Below are 16,963 nucleotides of genomic sequence, written 5' to 3' on the forward strand. Positions count from 1 at the left end.
TATATATGTGAGTATTTCTATTTTACTTTAGTTTATTTTTTTTATAAAATTTAAATATTTTTTTAAATTATTCTGTAAAATATAAACTCAAATAAAGTATTATCGTAAATCACTATTAGTCTTTCTACGAGAATAATTATGGCATATTATTTTAACGTCAGACCTAATGTAATTTTAGAATTGACTAGAGTTGTCTTACTACGATTCAATATTATACTTTTGAAGAGTACATATTTCTTAACTTGTGTTACTATTAGAACTTGTTTTAATATTTAATAGATTGAATTTTGTATAATATAACAGTGTTGCTTATTATATATGTATGTATACATCTTTTATTTTAAAGTTAACTATATACATGCCGATAATATTGTGTTATTATCCTCGAAAATCATATTGATGTAATCTTCAAAGACTACTGTAGAAGATGCAATTCATAGTTGGAGAGTGATAAATTACAATAAATTTTAATTTATTTAATCTTTTTATTAGTTTTTCTCATTTAATATATTTTCTTATTATTTTTATTTTTTAAATTTTACTATGATAAACCTAATTTTAATATTACAGAGACTAAATTTGATAGTTTTTATTAAGTTACTTTTTTTGTGCAATTCAAATTAAAACAAAATTTGTATCTAAGCTTTCATACACAATGTTATGAAAAAATTACATACAATAAAAGTTATAAAATTTTTTGATGCAACAATAGTTTTAAATTAAAAAAAATAAAAATAATTGATTAATATTCATTAAATTAATTAATTTAAATAATATAATTTCTCCAGTAAAAAAGTGAACAAATTTAAAAAATAAATGAAAACACTGAAAAATTTAGTAAAGAATAAAAATTTGTCCAGAAACTCAGTTTGGGTTTGGGTTGCTTTTGCAAACTTAAAAACTTAAGTTTCATATTTTTATCAAGTGCATGAAAATGTTGTGCTTTTCTGTTTGGTGTCTTGAAAAGTGCAATAAATGTTTGGCAGCTCAGAAAACCTAATACGAGTAAACTTTAATAAATGCATTGTGCACGTTTTAACGTTAAATTTTAGCCAAACTCTGTTCCACACACTTTGGCTATCATTGCAAAACAGGCAGACATGTTTTAAATGTTCAAAATAAAAAAGCAGACCAAAATGGGAGAAATAAAGACAAGAAAGAAGAAAACTCAACAAAGAAAGAAGATATTATTGCAGGATATGTAAACTTGGTTGCCAACGGTGAGCATCTAGAGTGAATTAACTGGCAGGAGAAATGTCTTCCAAACTGCAACAAAGAATGCAAAAGCTTAAAAAATATTTGGTCACAATCCCACAAACAATTTCGTCCTATAATACACTACCTTTGTCCCAAGCATTCAATGATGTCACCAGTGACTGTGGATCTTTTCTTCTTTAGAAAAGCAAGTGATGCAGCCTTCCTCAATATAGCAGACCCAGCAACGCATCCCAAAACTGTTGGATTTTTACAACTGAGGTTCGAGTTTGAATCAGCAGCCAACATACGTTGACGTGCCCATGATAAGAAGACAGCCACACTGCAGCAATTAAGATAAGCATAAAAAAAAAACTTCATGTTCCAATTGCACAATTAATGATCAATGGAGCTAAAAAAACGTCTGCAATGGAGTAGGATGTGAAGAAATGGATTAAAGATATCACTCGATATCCAACGAGGAATGGAGTAAAGATTTAAAATCATATTAAATAAAGTGTGAGTGGGTTCCATAATCCCCAAAAACATTTGGGAGGACAGAAGTGTCGGATGGAATGGATTCTACCATGTTTTATTTTATTTTATCTTAATTTGGAAAAACTCAAATAATGAAGATAGTAATGTCATTCCATTTTCTTCCCATCAATAAAAAAGATTAGCCAACAACATAAATACTTCCTGCCAATCAATAATCGAGTCGCTTTACTCCAATTCTCGGAACTAATGAAGAATGCCTTAAGAGCATTACCGAAATAATCTCCTTCCAGAAGTACTTTTAAGTATTAGGTATAGTTGTGTTCCAGCCAAAAAGATGAGGATATGATTTATTCATTTAAAGAGGAAATCAATATTCTACTTGAAAGTTCATCAGCAAATTTGGCACTAGAAAAATCAACTGCTGAAAATAATGAAATTTCCATCTCACAGAGACGAACCACCCAAACATATATAGCATTCGAGAATTTTGAAACAAGCACAGAGGACTTGCCTTCCAGAAAGGATATCACCTTGGCCACCGCAACGTCTAGGAGAACCATAGATGCTCACTGATTTGACTGCATAAATGAAAATAATACCACAATCACAAACGACTTCTTCGCATTTGCAAATCTCCATTAATATTCTTTATGCTGATACAATTTATCCACCGGAGTCGTTTGTACCATGACTAAATTTTCTGGTCATGGATAAAACATTTCTGTGTTCCAAAACCTGCCAAATCAATATAGCCATAGGAGACACCCAACACGTGCACCGAAACTGACTAATTTAAAATGAAAGACTTTTTTGTTGCCATCGCAGAATATTGTTATTCAAGTAAAATCTTTGATCCCCCTCCTCCAAAATAAAGAAAAAAATAAGACTTATATTGGTGAAAGAACTACCTGTGTCACCATCACTTACAAGATCAGAATTTCCTTTCCTTAGGATAGTAACACCGCCAATCCTGTTCATTAACAACAGTCCGTAATTGTAAATAAAATGGAGCATTGAATCACAACATAGATAATAGTGAGAAATAACTACACACTGGGGATCAAAGCAAACTATTTAAGCATTACGCTATTATCTAACTACCTTTATTGTTAAAAGATATTAATTTTCTTTTAGCAGCAAAAACAATCAAAAGGATTATATACTGCTTTTACACATTACACAGACTCGAGTGAAAACTAACAGATGCTTTTTTACTACTCTATCATTCCCAATACATGTGTGGATGCACAGAATTTTACAACTCATACTCGTTGTCTGGATACATGTTTCATAAACATCATAACACAAAGAGCAATTGTCTGACAGCATTGACATAAAAAAATCTAGTAAGTTGAATCGAGGAACTTACTTTTTGGCAAGAGATAGCAGTTGTTTAGGAGCATCTACATCATTTACTTCAGAACTCAGTACTTTCTGAACAAGACGCTTATATTCATTGACATTTGGTGTCAGAACAGCTAAGGGATAGCCACGAACAAGGTCAAGATTATTTGTAACAAGAAAAAGACCATCCTGAACAACACCCAGAAATTTAATGAGAATGCTCAAACATAAAAGTGAAAAAAATGAGAGGATTCACATGTTAGTCAACCTTGTGCTAGATATCTAAAACTCAATATACCTACCCCATCTATAACTATTGGGATATTTGACTGTCTTGCATGTCTCACGAGTTCACTCACACAATCCTGACAATATTGAGCAAATGTTGAATTAAAGATGGTTGACAGAGGCTGAAAGAATGTCATGAAAGCATATAAAACAATACATAGAATTGAAATAAGAAAAATATATTGTCTACAGCACAAGTTAAGGAGAAAACCTTCAGTAACAAATAGTATTAAGTTTCAAGAATTAGGCCTTACCACATTTTAAGCCGAATGAACGTTTCACATGTATTAAAAAAACCTTGGGTTATTCTCCAGAGGTCTGTTTCCATAAATGAGTGCTTTTTGTCTGTCACTATATCATAGTTTGTTTTGTTTTGTTTCTTATAGAATGATTCATGGTTGAAATTAGCATTACATGAATGAATTAGATACATCAACATGTTTAATGATAAAATGGATGGGGTTTACCATCCTAACGTTAACATGTTACAATTATGAGGGAATGGCATAGGGATAGCGAAGCCCTGACATAGGATCGCACCTCGTAGTCAGAAGAAACACAACTCACTGAAAGACTAAATGCATATGCCTCACTGAGAATTAGAAAGAAAAATTATAGATTTAAGATAAAACTCGAAAAAGTAAACACCGCGTGTAATAAAACAGGTACACAATGAAGCATTCAGGAAAAAAATTACCAGAAGAAATGGGTCTCTTCCAAGGCCTGGACCAACAACAAGGCAGTTAAATCTTTCCATCCACTTATCAACTTCAGCAAGAACCTTGCTTGTTATGGATCTCTTGTTTTCCTCCCTGAAATTAGTCTCTCACTAAAAACAAAACCCACTTGGTTTCGAAATGTTCATACAGGGGGGCATAATATAACATTAACTATACAAGACTGGATGTTATACCCGACACTATAAGATTCTTCCAAAACAGGGTGCACAATCAACTCAGGACTGTAGCTTTTGATGACAGGAGCAGCATTTTTTGTGCAAAAAACATGGGACAGATCTGCACCCTGCATGAATGGGAAAATAATGGGATAACTTGAATTGATAGAAAAGTTTTTCTTTCTTTTTCAGATCAAGAATTCAGTTAAAAGACAAAATGCTAGATATGAAAGGAATCCATGCACTAACAATTTTTAAGGCCGAAATTGCAGCAAAATATGGAGCTCCTGTGTATTCACGGCACCCTCCAATAACAGCTATATTTCCTGATTTGAAACATAAGAGAATGAAACATTAGGTATGACTTCTTTTTCTTCAGCCAAAAAATAAAATACCAAGATACAGGGTTAGTCCTGGATTACTTTTTCAGAAACTGAACGACCACCAATTTGGGCTGTGTTTGGTTTTTCTTTTGGGATGATACAAACTCAATTTGAAAAATCAACCCAGTTTCATGGCATGTTTGGATATCCTAAAAAATAGGTCTGCACATCAAAATTTTGTCTGAATACTGAAATTTTCAGAAATCAAACTTAGGCTGCCTTGCAAATTCACTTTGAAAAATTAAGCTTGGTTAAGTTTAATCTGAACGTAAGTTAGCAAACTTATACCCAAACATGCCATTGAAGTTAGCAAACTTATACCCAAACATGCCATTGAAGTTAGCAAACTTATACCCAATCTTGGTTAAGTTTAATCTGAACTTAAGTTAGCAGACTTAAGTTTAATCTGAACTTATACTCTCACTCTCAAGTAGTACTTGAAGTAAAACTACATATATGAGTAATACTCCAAATACGAATATCCATCAATTTAGTCCGTAAATTCATATATTTCAAACTTTCAGGAACCATTATAAAGCTTTTTAAAAAAAAAAAAAATATTTAGGAGACTACTTATCACAACTTTTATTATTTACATATATTTTTTTTTCTGCTTTAGGCACAGTTTAGGAGCAAGAGTAATAACCATGTACTAAATTTGTGGTTTATTCTCTATTAATAAAATGGATCATAGAAAGATGCAATGCAAGGATGTTGTTATACCAGCCTGGCCTTTATGTCTGGTAGGATCAAGGGCAGGAGTAATTGCTCGAATAACACTCTCGGAGTCAACCTCAATAGACCTTAGGGCTTGCATATCTCTAGAATGAGGTGGATGATCAATGGAGCCTTCCACACACCTTATCAAGAATTGTTGTCTTCTGAAAACAGGAGAAGAAGCCAATATGCAACTTTTTGCACAGTCCAACAATAATCGGGAATTCATGCCATCTTTCATCAGCATGAGCAAACAACAATCCCTACTAACACAACACAGACACTTTTATCTCTTAGAAATTCGGAAGAGTTAACAGTGGTCATAGCCAGAGATGAGTTTAAAAAATGCCAATCTCATAACAACTAAATTGCGAAGTTAATTTCTTCTAATAGTAAGCATGCCCGACATTATTAATTTCTTCAACTAACCAATTGAATTCAATTTCTTACCAGAAATCTTTGAGAAACACATAGTTTGATTGAAGCAAAATAGAAGTTTTGAAATTGACGCAGATAAAGGGTAAAAAGAGGATACGACCGATTCACAAACTTGGCAATACCTGCAACTCCCACTGTTCCAGAGAGCTTTCGATGTCTATGGTTATGTTATGATGACTCAGCTCAGTTCATTATTCAGACTAGTAAATTATTGGGCCAACGAAATTCTATTACTGCACAAATTGGTCCATACCGAGCAGCAAATAATTTAGTATTGGACTAGGGTAATTTCTAGACACACCCCACCTAGTTGCTAAGTTTAACTGCATTTATACTTTTGGTTTTTTACTTTTCAGAGATACCCTTCTCAGGGTATTAGTACCACAAGAACAATAATGTTTTGATAAGTAAAATAGCTATTTAATAATTGTATTACAATTTATAGGATTTTTCTTTCAGTGTATATAAATTTTTATAATTTTAGCCTTTTTCTATTTTTTTTCTTAAAAATCAATTAACTACTTACAGTCCAAAAATTCTAATAATAAAGTTGTAAATAGTATTTATTTTATCATTATATTTTATACAAAATTAATGATATTTATATGAAATAGTTTATATTTTTATTAACATAAAAGACAGGCACACGTGTGAAATTAGTCCTAATATGGAACTGATGATCAATCTTCAAAAAATTTCGAATCATTATCACTTTGACATGTCTATCGTGTGTAAATAGCCACATTTAACAAAACTTTAAACCTATCTAAAGGAAGAGAAAAAAAAATCAATTTCTCATCTCAGCTTTAGCTTAATTTAGAGAAATGTTTGGTCAAAGAAAACATTGAAGACATTAAATACACAGTATCTTATATCCAATTACAAGTGTTTCCTAATGCAAAGATAATAATAGATCTAAAAGTGCAGATATTTTAAGAATAATATTTAATTATTATTTAAAAAGTCTTATTTCACAATCTAAACACTTTTAAATTCAAGAAAGTGAATATTAGATGGAATGACATACATTGTTAATTGGCTCACATTAACTACTATTGTCACTATACCAATGATTTAATTGACTGTTGTGATCAGAAATGATAGTATATAGTATCCATTCACAATTTAACTGCAAAAAAAATATTTATCTGTTATTTGTTCTTTTTATCTGTTATTTGTTCTGTTGTTTATTATATATAAATTAAATTTTAATTTTAATTAAATAATAAAATATAAATTAATTTTGATTTTAATTAAATTCAATTTAGTAAAATACAAATTAAATTTTTTATAGATATTACACCCTACTTGTTTATGAATATATATTAAAATCTTATTATTTATGGATAATAAATATCCGCAAATACTTGTTTTCAATTTTTATTGAAGGAAAACTAATAATTAAAGTAACAAAATTCTAGGGTTTAACCGCGGTTAAAACTAATAATTAAAGTAACAAAATCTAGGCGCGTCTGTTCACTTTCCAACACGAATACAAATTCTGATCTTCTTTTCAAAGTTCAAACCAACGTGGGACCGTGTCTTTCCACCGTTACAACCATTTTCCCTTAATTAATCCGTATAATGGTTTTGTGGGTTCAACCCAAATTCTCCATATAAAGCACATTTTAGATTTTGGAAGCAAAGTCTTCGTTGCTCTGATACTGATCGTGTTGTTCAACACGTCACCAAATCTCAGTCTACAAATAATATTGAAACTCAATGACTGCATCAATGAATTCTTCTTTGCTTCCTCCACACCCATCCCTTTCTTTTGGCTGTTCCTCATTGATGCTATTTACCAAACTGACCTACCAAGCCAAGTTATCAAAAACATGATTCTTCCGTTTAATGCGTGCCATGAATGTCATCTTGCTTGCATGCCACTCTTCTCAGTCTGCCTTCAGCTTTTAACTCTCTGTTCGGTTTCGTTATAACTCTCCGCTCCACCACTTCCACCGTTAAAGCCATACCCATAATCTAAAATTTGATTTTTATTTCATTGTTTAATGTCTTCTCCTAACAACCCAACACAGCATGAGGCTGAAGTCATGCCGGTTTTTGAAGCTATTAGGAGGGCTAAGCGCTTAAGGTTGTTTGAGCCGTCTTTGGGTGTTCTTGGGTTTGTTCTTGTTACTGTCTTTGTGATTTGTTGCTTCTTCTACTCGGATAATAGATACTCTGCTTCAAGATTTGGATTCTTGGAACAATCACAGAGGTTTTCTTGGTTGCGGATAAAAGGGTCTACAGGGGAACGCAGAGTTGAGTTTCTTGGAGGTGAGGGTGGAGGGTGTGATTTGTTTGACGGGGAATGGGTATGGGATGAGAACTACCCTTTGTATCATTCAAAAGATTGCAGCTTTCTGGACCAAGGTTTTCGATGTTCGGAGAATGGAAGACGTGATTTGTATTACACAAAGTGGAGGTGGCAGCCCAAAGGTTGCAACTTGCCAAGGTAGATTTTGATGTTTGTTTTCCAATGGTTTCGGTCTGTTACTTCTCTAGTTCGCTATGTTTCTCATGTCTTTCTTCAGTAATGATCGTTGGATGAAGATGGTAAATTTAATGCTGGTCTAAGAATTTCGTTAAGGAACAAAACCATGTTGTATCTCTAAGTTCATGCTTAATTTTAAGTATTTGGAATATTTGAGTGATAAGAGATAAAGATACTCGTGGTCTGTGACTTACAATGAATGTCTTTAATCATCTAACTGGCATCTTGTCAGAAGGACTGCGACCAAACATTTGGGTTGCAATTTGCTATTCGTTCTGTTGTCTCATTATCACTCCTTTGTAACTTTCAGCAATTAGGACATGCAGGTGAAAATGACAACATTTTGTGTGAGAGTTTCCATGCAGAAACTCGACTCTTCCATGGATGTGTATATTGTTAAGCATGATGAAGTGTTCAATTCCTTTTGCATTATTCTCTCTCTCTCTCTCTCTCTCTCTCTCTCTCTCTCTTTCTCTGTTTCAAATTCCACATCATTTTCACTTTTTAACAATTTTTTGCTTTGTCTTTTTCCTAAGCAACCCTCGTTTTATTTGTTAGTTTTGATCGTTTATCTTTTCATATTAGATGTATCTGCAACCTTGGCCTTTTTGCTGGAGTCTTGAACTATCTTCCTTACATGCCCTTTATGCATTTTGTCTTAATTTTTCTAAAAGAGTTTAACTTTTATTTTACGAAAGTCAATAAGCTCTTATTGGGTGACGACATAGCAGTGTTAATTCATTATATTACAAAAACCTTTATATCACATATGACAATATATGATTGAATGACTTTACCTAGTGCTGCCAGTTTGTGATATGTTTGTGTAATGTTGGCTAATTTCAACAATTTTATTTATATTGGTTGGTGAATCTTCTTAGAACAGATTCAATGCAAAGTTGATGTTAGAGAAACTGCGAAACAAACGAATAGTGTTTGCGGGGGACTCAATTGGGAGAAACCAATGGGAGTCACTCTTATGCTTGCTCTCTAGTGGAGTTCCTAAAAAGGAATCAATCTATGAAGTGAATGGCAGCCCAATTACAAAGCACAAGGGGTTCTTGGTGTTCAAATTCAAGGATTTTAACTGTACAGTGGAATACTATAGAGCTCCATTTCTTGTATTGCAGAGCCGGCCTCCTAAAGGAGCTCCTGAAAATATTAGGACAACTCTCAAAGTTGATACAATGGATTGGAACTCTGAGAAGTGGAAAGATGCAGATATCCTGGTTCTTAACACAGGGCACTGGTGGAATTATGAGAAAACAATTAGAGGGTATTTCAATCCTTTCCATATTTTTTTTTTGTATTACTCCAGTTTCAATGATTCCAAACAATTTGTTGTATTACTCTTAAACATGGCATTTATCTGTAGATTTGGCCAAGCAAAAGGGTTGAAAGTTTTCCATTTTGGTTCAGGGGTTGCTATTTTCAGAAAGGCATGGAAGTTAAGCTGGAAATGCAGGTAGAAGATGCATACAAACAGTCCATTCAGACAGTAATGAACTGGATACAAGATACAGTAAATCCTAGCAGGACCCAGATTTTCTTTCGTACTTTGGCCCCAGTGCACTTCAGGTTTGTTTGACGATTCTATCACTACAATGGGTATTCTGAATATAAATTATTTGTAATGATCCAATGAATTGGCGTGATATGTTTCAGAGGGGGGGATTGGAAAAACGGTGGAAACTGTCATTTGGAAACACTTCCGGAGCTTGGCTCTTCACTGGTGCCTAATGACAACTGGTTGCAGTTCAGAATAGCCAATGCCGTCTTATCTGCTCACACGAATGTTTCAGAAAGTAAGAAGTTCATGGTGTTGAATGTTACTCAGATGACTGCTCATAGAAAAGATGGGCATTCATCGGTCTATTATCTTGGTCGTACTGTGGGGCCTCATCGTCGGCAAGATTGCAGCCATTGGTGTCTGCCTGGTGTACCTGACACTTGGAATGAGCTGCTTTATGCACTGCTGCTTAAACATGAAGCTGTTCACATTGAGAAATCGTTTTGATTGTGTTGCATGGAATCACGTTGGGCAGAAATAAGCCAATTATTTCCTAGAAAAGCGTTGCAGAGAGCTGCAAGAGATATTTTACATCAGAAATTTGCAGCCAGGGTCCAAGGTATCTGTAATTATCAAATTCTTTTGTAAGGTAACACCAACACAGTTTTGATACAAAATGAAATGTTATTTAAGGAAAATGCCAAGTGCAATTTTGTAATATTATTATTTAGAAACAGTTATTATGTAATATTGACAAGCTCTTCTATTTCAAAGTATTAAAATTTCAATAAATTATACTCACGTTTTCTTTTTATTTTACAAAATATATTTTTAATAATAGTGTTATTATTTAATTTTAAATAAATGAAGATATGTTTGACTTTGGAATTAATACGAATAAATTAATCAATAATGTTGAAAATTCCTTCCAACCGACCCGTAAATGTTCTTTTAGTTGTTTGATATAAAAATAGGCACACTAGTTCTTATCATGGATAACTTCAAATACTAATTAACTTCTTTTAGGTATTGATAATTTAAATTGGTGTTGACAAAATGAGTTATTTGATGTTTATTAATGTAGGTTAGTCATTTAATGAATTAATTTATCTCAGTTTAATTATTAATGAGTTCAAATAATTTAAATTCAATTTGGTTCTTGGTAAATTAAAATTTTTATTTTTCTTTGATTCTAAAAAAAATAACATTTTTTCTAATTTAAAATTTAAATAAATTCAATGTAAATATAATTTAAAATAATTTTAAACTCAGATAAAATTTAAAATAAAAGAAAAAAGACAATACATTTTAAATGCAGTTCAAAATAATTTTATATTTTATATCCTATCTAAAAATGTAAAAATACAAAACAAATTACTATTTAATATCAAATCATCACTTAACAATTTATAATATTAGAATATTAAATGAATAAATTATTTAGATTAAAATTATAATTTTTTAATATAATTTAAAATTTACTGGTGAATTAATAACGTAAATTTAATGAGCAAATTCTAAAATAAATCGAGTTTAATTTTCACCATGCTAAAATTTATTTAATCCTAACCAAATATTGGTGGTTCCTTTTGCCAAATTTAAATATTTTTTGGGCTCTGCATTTGTTAAAAAGTAAATTCTTTGTAGTTTTAGATGAATACAAGTATCAAAAAGTATTCTTCATATTACTTTTTCATTTGAAAAAAAAATATTTTCAGATATCTCAAGAATGATTTGTGGTCAAATTAAAAAAAAAAACATTAAAATTATAATACATTTTTTAATAAAAGTACAATATTATCATTATTAAATAATTTAACATGATAGCAAGTTAAAATTTTAATTAATTTCTATAAATTTTATTAGCAATATCATTACTAGCATAAAACACTTAGTTATTGGGAAACATTCACGATTTTCAAAATTTTCATAGTTATGATCATTGATATAAATTTCATCCGAAATTTATATCCGAAATAAATAAAATCCATGACCAACATGTATATGCATTATTTGATAAAAATAGTTGCTTAAAGTTAAAGCTGAAAAAAAAAAGAAAAGGAAAAACTGTGGAATTAGAAAATCTGAGGGGGCGGTGCCGGTGAAGAGAGCGTAGAAGGTAGCGAGTGAAGCATCTTCAGCTCCAATGGCGGATACCTCGAGTCGATCCAGAGACCTCGACAAGCTCCTTCTCCGCCCTGGCAATCTAGTCGGTCCCAGGTTCGAACCTGGCGCCGAGGTACTGTTATTCTTACTGTTCCCATTCCAATTCCTATTCCTATTCACATTACTCTCTCTCTATAGGGTTTGGTTTGTGTTCCCTTGTGGTTTCTCTGTTGCAGTTGCGAGACGACCTTCAGGCCTTCGCCAAAGTGTTGGTGGTAGGGGCTGGTGGTTTGGGTTGCGAATTGTTAAAGGATTTAGCCCTCACTGGTTTCCGAAACCTTGAGGTCATTGATATGGATCGCATAGAGGTTACTAATCTCAACCGCCAATTCTTGTTCAGGTTAACTTCACGCGTTTCTTTTAAATCCTCATCTTTTTCTTGTCCGATAATCCCATTAGTTTTGGTTTGGTATTTCATTTCCGCAGTTTCTTTTGTTAACTTGCTTTGCTTGTAGACTTGAAGATGTTGGCAAACCCAAAGCCGAGGTAGCTGCCAAGCGAGTCATGGAGAGAATCAGTGGCGTGCAAATTGTGCCGCATTTTTGCAGGATTGAGGACAAGGAAATTGAATTTTACAACGATTTTAGCATTATTGCCCTTGGTCTTGATTCTGTTGAGGCACGCAGCTATATCAATACTGTTGCCTGTAGTTTTCTAGGTGTGTTTTGTTTCTCGTACCTTTCACTTAAACTGCTTAGGATTTTCCTTTTGAATAATGGTCGCAGTCGTGCTTTTCTAGTTTTCCTTAATATTACTGGAAATCATGGACAAATAACCACCATTGTGGTTGCATTGTAGTGATAGACACCCAATAAACCTTCTTGTTGTGGCAAAGTATGTGGTCATGGACCATCTTTTAAAACTTTGGATTTATATATATATATATATATATATATATATATATATATATATATATACACACACACACATACATCCTCCTTCTCTGTTTTATTATTGAATTGTTTTCAAGAATTGGTTTTTCATTTTTCACTCTGACATCAGGCATAAGGTTATCCACAGCACTCTAACCTCAAGTATAAGGTTTTCAGCAGTATGCTTATTCTAATATTCAGTTTTTTTTTTTTTTTTTTTTTTTTTTTTTTTTTTTTTCTAATAATACTAGAGTACGATTCTGATGATAGTCCACGAGAAGAGACTATCAAACCTATGGTGGATGGTGGGACTGAAGGTTTCAAGGGCCATGCCAGGGTTATCTTGCCAGGGATCACTCCTTGCTTCGAGTGTACAATCTGGCTTTTTCCACCTCAAGTAAAGTTTCCTTTGTGCACCCTGGCTGAAACCCCTAGGACAGCTGCTCACTGTATTGAATATGCTCACTTGATTAAGTGGAATGAGGTAAATCGTTATTTATTCTTTCTGTTATTTGCAATGCCCATTATTTCATGCAGAATTTAATTTATAGGTTCACGGTGGAGTGGCTTTTGATCCGGATAACCCTGAGCATATGAGATGGGTTTATGACGAGGTGACCATTATTTCTTAGTGAGTTTCTTGACAGATTAATGTGCATTTTTGGCCCACGAATCAGTTAGAAGTATAATTCTTTATGTTTTACAGGCTGTGAAGAGGGCTGAGCTTTTTGGCATTCCTGGAGTTACTTATTCTCTTACACAGGTATGTGGATTATTAATCCATATCAAATTCTGAGTGTTTGTGTGGTGTGTATAGTTTTGTACTCTGGTTTTCTCTGAATGATAAATTCCTATGAATTGTTTGATGTTTATCTTGTTTATTGTGTTTTCCCTGGTGATACCGGCCATATTCTTCATTTATCTATTTTCACTAAGAATTAATTATTTTAATAGGGTGTTGTGAAGAACATCATTCCAGCTATTGCTTCAACAAATGCTATTATATCAGCCGCATGTGCACTAGAAACATTAAAGATTGCAACAGAGTGCAGCAAAACTTTGTCGAATTATTTAACGTATGGCTGTTTTCTTATCAATATTTTCCTTCTGGCCGTAAATATTATTGATTGTTTAATACCTCTGTAGGTATAATGGATCAGAAGGCCTCCATACCGAAGTGGCAGAGTTTGAACGGGACAAGGACTGTCTTGTGTGTGGTCCTGGTGTACGTATTGAACTGGACACTTCTATCACATTGCAAAAGGTTATTTTTCAATTATCAACTCCTCAAGTTTTTTATATAGACATATATGTCTGAGTTAAGATCCGTTTACATCACGTGTAAGTCTTTTAGACTTATATCAAATCCCAACCATTAATTTGATCAAATCTGATGGTTCAAATCAACTTACTTAAGTTGGTTGGGGGAATAAGGAAATACAAATTGATGCAATACGAAAGAGACTAGCTCGGGACTTACACCTGGTATAAAAAGATCTTAACCCTGTATATTTTTGTGTGTGTGTGGTATATATGTGTGTGTGTGTGTGTATCAGAATGACTCTAGTGAAACATTTGCTTACGTGATAATGATTACAACTACCAAACTTTAGACTTACACCTGGTGTAACACTACCACCATGATTGTTGCTATCACCACCATCATGACTATCATCTTTGCTTTGACTACATAGTGACATTGGTTATGGTGATGGTAGCAACAATAGTCATCATAGTAGTGGTGATGATAGTGATGGTGGCATGGGGTAATGTTTATGGTCGTGAATCTTTAGAGATTTGATGGCTGCAAGATATTTGAATTTGTATTTTTTAAGTATTTTAATCTTCACCACCTATTATATTTAATCTTAATCCGATGTTTGTAATTAATTCTTCTCACTAGAGCCACTTCTTGTGTGTGTGTACATATTTACTATTTATCCATGCAGCGAATGTCAATTCCTTCTGTTTTAGTTGCTACCTCATCATAATTTGAAGCCAAATCTAGAATGTTTCATTGTTAGTTTATTTTCAACCCTTGTTCCCATCTTCCTTTCCCTTTATTTTTTCCTTATTGATGTGTGTGTGTGTGTGTGTATATATATATGTATGAATTGCTTAGTTATTTGTTTTTAAGCAACTCATCTTAATGCAACTTTAGCACATTCCTTTCTGCTGCATTTTCTAATCAAATTGTGGTTAACAGTTCATGGATCTTTTGGAAGAACATCCTAAGTTGAGGTTATCAAAAGCTAGTATCACACATCGAGGAAAGAATCTGTACATGCAAGCTCCCCCTGTATTGGAAGAAATGACTCGATCAAACCTGAGTCTATCTCTTTTTAACCTCATGGGTAAACTGCCGAAGGATGTTGTACATGTGAATGGTATGACAATCAAGAACGACCAAAAGTTCTCTTGTTTGAGAAAGTTACGTGTTGTTTTCAAGGGAGTCGATGGGGTTACAGATATGGATACAGCTGGAGGAGCATAACCTACGCCATCGTATAATGTGTTGGTGCTTGGAGTTTTTAGGCTCTATTAGGATAATTATTGTTAGATATCTCAGATTGTTTCCAATATTGAAATGAAAAGGTACGGTTTTACAGTTTCTACCCTGTCAGTTTTTCATATACAAGCCAGTCAATAACACTTTGATGCAGGGGATTGATTGCCCCACAGGGTGACGAATTTTGCAATTCCATTTTATCTTATGCACAGTTAGACTATATATGATGAAATTAAGTTGTTTTAACGTTTCCAAGTGCCCGTATTTCATCTCTGAAATTCTGAAGTTGGTCTTAAAATATCTTGATGGAGATGAACTCTAGATTTATTTTGTGGTAGAGAAATGTCCTCACAAGTATAATTTGGAAACAAATGGTTGAGAGTTTTGAAGATTCTGGTATCTAGTTATTATTAATGTTTACTAAAGTGAAGTTAAGGCGGCCATTTTGGATTGAATTTAGAATGGGTCAGCTTACGGACGGGAGAAAAGTGCTTAATAGAAACAAACAAATAAACTAATAGCTTTGTATATTAGGGGGATATCTTCCTGGCGGGCTAAAATTCAGGGTATCTTCACAGATCTCTTTTTTGTTGTGTTTGAAAAGATTCATTACCAAGTCATACATTACAACTAACAGTAAAAGTGACAACTTCCATTGTTTGAATCTTTGAGAAGTATATATAATATAATACTTGGAATGGTTTATCTTTCTTTGGAGTGTTTGGTTAATTGTTTTTCAATGGCTAATGATTACGTGTCAATTGTTTTAGTGTCAGGTTATTTAGCTAGAAATTCATTACCAGGTTGTGATTGCAGATTCCGTGCAAGACATTGAAGTCAACAGTCGAATATATAAATTTCAGTAGTGGAAAGTATTCGATTGTGTTTGAAGGTTTATTATTAGAACACTTTTCAATTTATATTAACATGGAGTATAGTATTATGTATAATTTTATGAAGTGTCTGTATCAATATATTAAAAAGAGTAGAAGTTCTTGTCATTTCTTGGTAAGAATAGGACGATAAGGACGGTCAGCTTACATAACTCAAGTGTATAGAATAACTCTACCGAAGGTATTATATTTATAAAAAGAACGAGCGCCCAGACACACCCATATGTGTGTGTATTACAAGAACAAACAATTATGCAATTTTATTAAATATTTTTTTACATCAAATGAATAGTATATTTTAATAAATTTAAAAGAAACGTATATTATTTTTTATATGATTATTCAATAATATCTCCACTTAAAGTTAGCCACTGTATGTATAGTGTATAGAAGAGAAGTTTACAAGCTGAAAAAAGAAACTATAGTATGAACTCAAACAAACGTGGATGACTTGGTTTTAGAGATTCTCTTCCACAATGAAGAATTTTGAAAAGTATCATTATCGTTTTGAAAATAAGCAAAGTAATTCAAAACACACTTTATTTATAAAACTCAAAGAAGGGAAGGTAATCGTCTTAACTGCATATGTTGATAATATGATCCTTGCAAAATAGAATTTTTGAAAGCTGTTTAAAAAAGTTATAAAGAGCAATAAAATTAATTTTACTTAAAACTATAATTAGTATTGTTTTGATTTGTGAATCCTAGAAAACTTGTGCGATTGCGAGGGCAGCAAGGTAGAAAGTATGAATAGGCGAAAAA

At 32.8% G+C, this 16,963-nt stretch overlaps 3 protein-coding genes across 9 annotated transcripts; 2 read left to right on the plus strand and 1 right to left on the minus strand.

Moving 5' to 3' along the window:
- Nucleotides 1-992: 992 nt before the first annotated feature.
- LOC106765509 (ATP-dependent (S)-NAD(P)H-hydrate dehydratase) lies at nucleotides 993-5,950 on the minus strand. 7 transcript variants are annotated; one of them, XM_014650160.2, is made up of 11 exons: nucleotides 5,880-5,950; nucleotides 5,326-5,582; nucleotides 4,469-4,545; nucleotides 4,238-4,347; nucleotides 4,022-4,136; nucleotides 3,339-3,401; nucleotides 3,062-3,225; nucleotides 2,601-2,662; nucleotides 2,204-2,270; nucleotides 1,343-1,537; nucleotides 993-1,266 (listed from the first exon to the last, which is right to left on the minus strand). In XM_014650160.2, exons 2-11 carry the CDS (start codon nucleotides 5,564-5,566, stop codon nucleotides 1,239-1,241), a joined length of 1,122 nt encoding a protein of 373 aa, XP_014505646.1. In that variant the 5' UTR covers nucleotides 5,567-5,582; nucleotides 5,880-5,950; the 3' UTR covers nucleotides 993-1,238. The 7 variants fall into 7 exon arrangements, with proteins under 7 accessions (XP_014505646.1, XP_014505648.1, XP_022639806.1 ...); XM_014650162.2 differs by having other exon boundaries at nucleotides 5,326-5,585; nucleotides 5,880-5,947; XM_022784085.1 differs by having other exon boundaries at nucleotides 5,326-5,483; nucleotides 5,880-5,944.
- A 1,477-nt stretch (nucleotides 5,951-7,427) lies between these two features.
- LOC106767541 (protein trichome birefringence-like 10) lies at nucleotides 7,428-10,513 on the plus strand. The gene is made up of 4 exons (XM_014652462.2): nucleotides 7,428-8,212; nucleotides 9,138-9,527; nucleotides 9,671-9,829; nucleotides 9,917-10,513. The coding sequence occupies exons 1-4, from the start codon at nucleotides 7,767-7,769 to the stop codon at nucleotides 10,266-10,268; spliced, it is 1,347 nt and encodes a 448-aa protein (XP_014507948.1). The 5' UTR covers nucleotides 7,428-7,766; the 3' UTR covers nucleotides 10,269-10,513.
- Nucleotides 10,514-11,793: 1,280 nt separating this feature from the next.
- Nucleotides 11,794-15,554, plus strand: LOC106765627 (NEDD8-activating enzyme E1 catalytic subunit). The gene is made up of 9 exons (XM_014650315.2): nucleotides 11,794-12,000; nucleotides 12,104-12,267; nucleotides 12,383-12,585; nucleotides 13,051-13,283; nucleotides 13,351-13,413; nucleotides 13,506-13,562; nucleotides 13,754-13,875; nucleotides 13,946-14,063; nucleotides 15,006-15,554. Exons 1-9 carry the CDS (start codon nucleotides 11,908-11,910, stop codon nucleotides 15,291-15,293), a joined length of 1,341 nt encoding a protein of 446 aa, XP_014505801.1. The 5' UTR covers nucleotides 11,794-11,907; the 3' UTR covers nucleotides 15,294-15,554.
- The last annotated feature ends 1,409 nt before the right edge of the window (nucleotides 15,555-16,963 follow it).

Source organism: Vigna radiata, chromosome 7 (assembly GCF_000741045.1).
Source record: "Vigna radiata var. radiata cultivar VC1973A chromosome 7, Vradiata_ver6, whole genome shotgun sequence".
In the NCBI taxonomy this organism is placed as follows: Eukaryota; Viridiplantae; Streptophyta; class Magnoliopsida; order Fabales; family Fabaceae; genus Vigna; species Vigna radiata.

What these genes read in the sequence shown, in the direction of transcription:
- LOC106767541 (XM_014652462.2), top strand. Translation starts at nt 7,767, where the DNA reads ATGTCTTCTCCTAACAACCCAACACAGCATGAGGCTGAAGTCATGCCG. An exon ending in AAAGGTTGCAACTTGCCAAG is followed by an intron (nt 8,213 to 9,137) that starts GTAGATTTTGAT and finishes TTCTTAGAACAG; the next exon opens with ATTCAATGCAAAGTTGATGT. An exon ending in TATGAGAAAACAATTAGAGG is followed by an intron (nt 9,528 to 9,670) that starts GTATTTCAATCC and finishes ATTTTGGTTCAG; the next exon opens with GGGTTGCTATTTTCAGAAAG.
- LOC106765627 (XM_014650315.2), top strand. Translation starts at nt 11,908, where the DNA reads ATGGCGGATACCTCGAGTCGATCCAGAGACCTCGACAAGCTCCTTCTC. An exon ending in TGAGATGGGTTTATGACGAG is followed by an intron (nt 13,414 to 13,505) that starts GTGACCATTATT and finishes TATGTTTTACAG; the next exon opens with GCTGTGAAGAGGGCTGAGCT. An exon ending in ACTTTGTCGAATTATTTAAC is followed by an intron (nt 13,876 to 13,945) that starts GTATGGCTGTTT and finishes ATACCTCTGTAG; the next exon opens with GTATAATGGATCAGAAGGCC.
- LOC106765509 (XM_014650160.2), bottom strand. Translation starts at nt 5,566, where the DNA reads ATGCTGATGAAAGATGGCATGAATTCCCGATTATTGTTGGACTGTGCA. An exon ending in CAGACATAAAGGCCAGGCTG is followed by an intron (nt 4,546 to 5,325) that starts GTATAACAACAT and finishes GTTTCAAATCAG; the next exon opens with GAAATATAGCTGTTATTGGA. An exon ending in CTGCTATCTCTTGCCAAAAA is followed by an intron (nt 2,663 to 3,061) that starts GTAAGTTCCTCG and finishes GTTAATGAACAG; the next exon opens with GATTGGCGGTGTTACTATCC.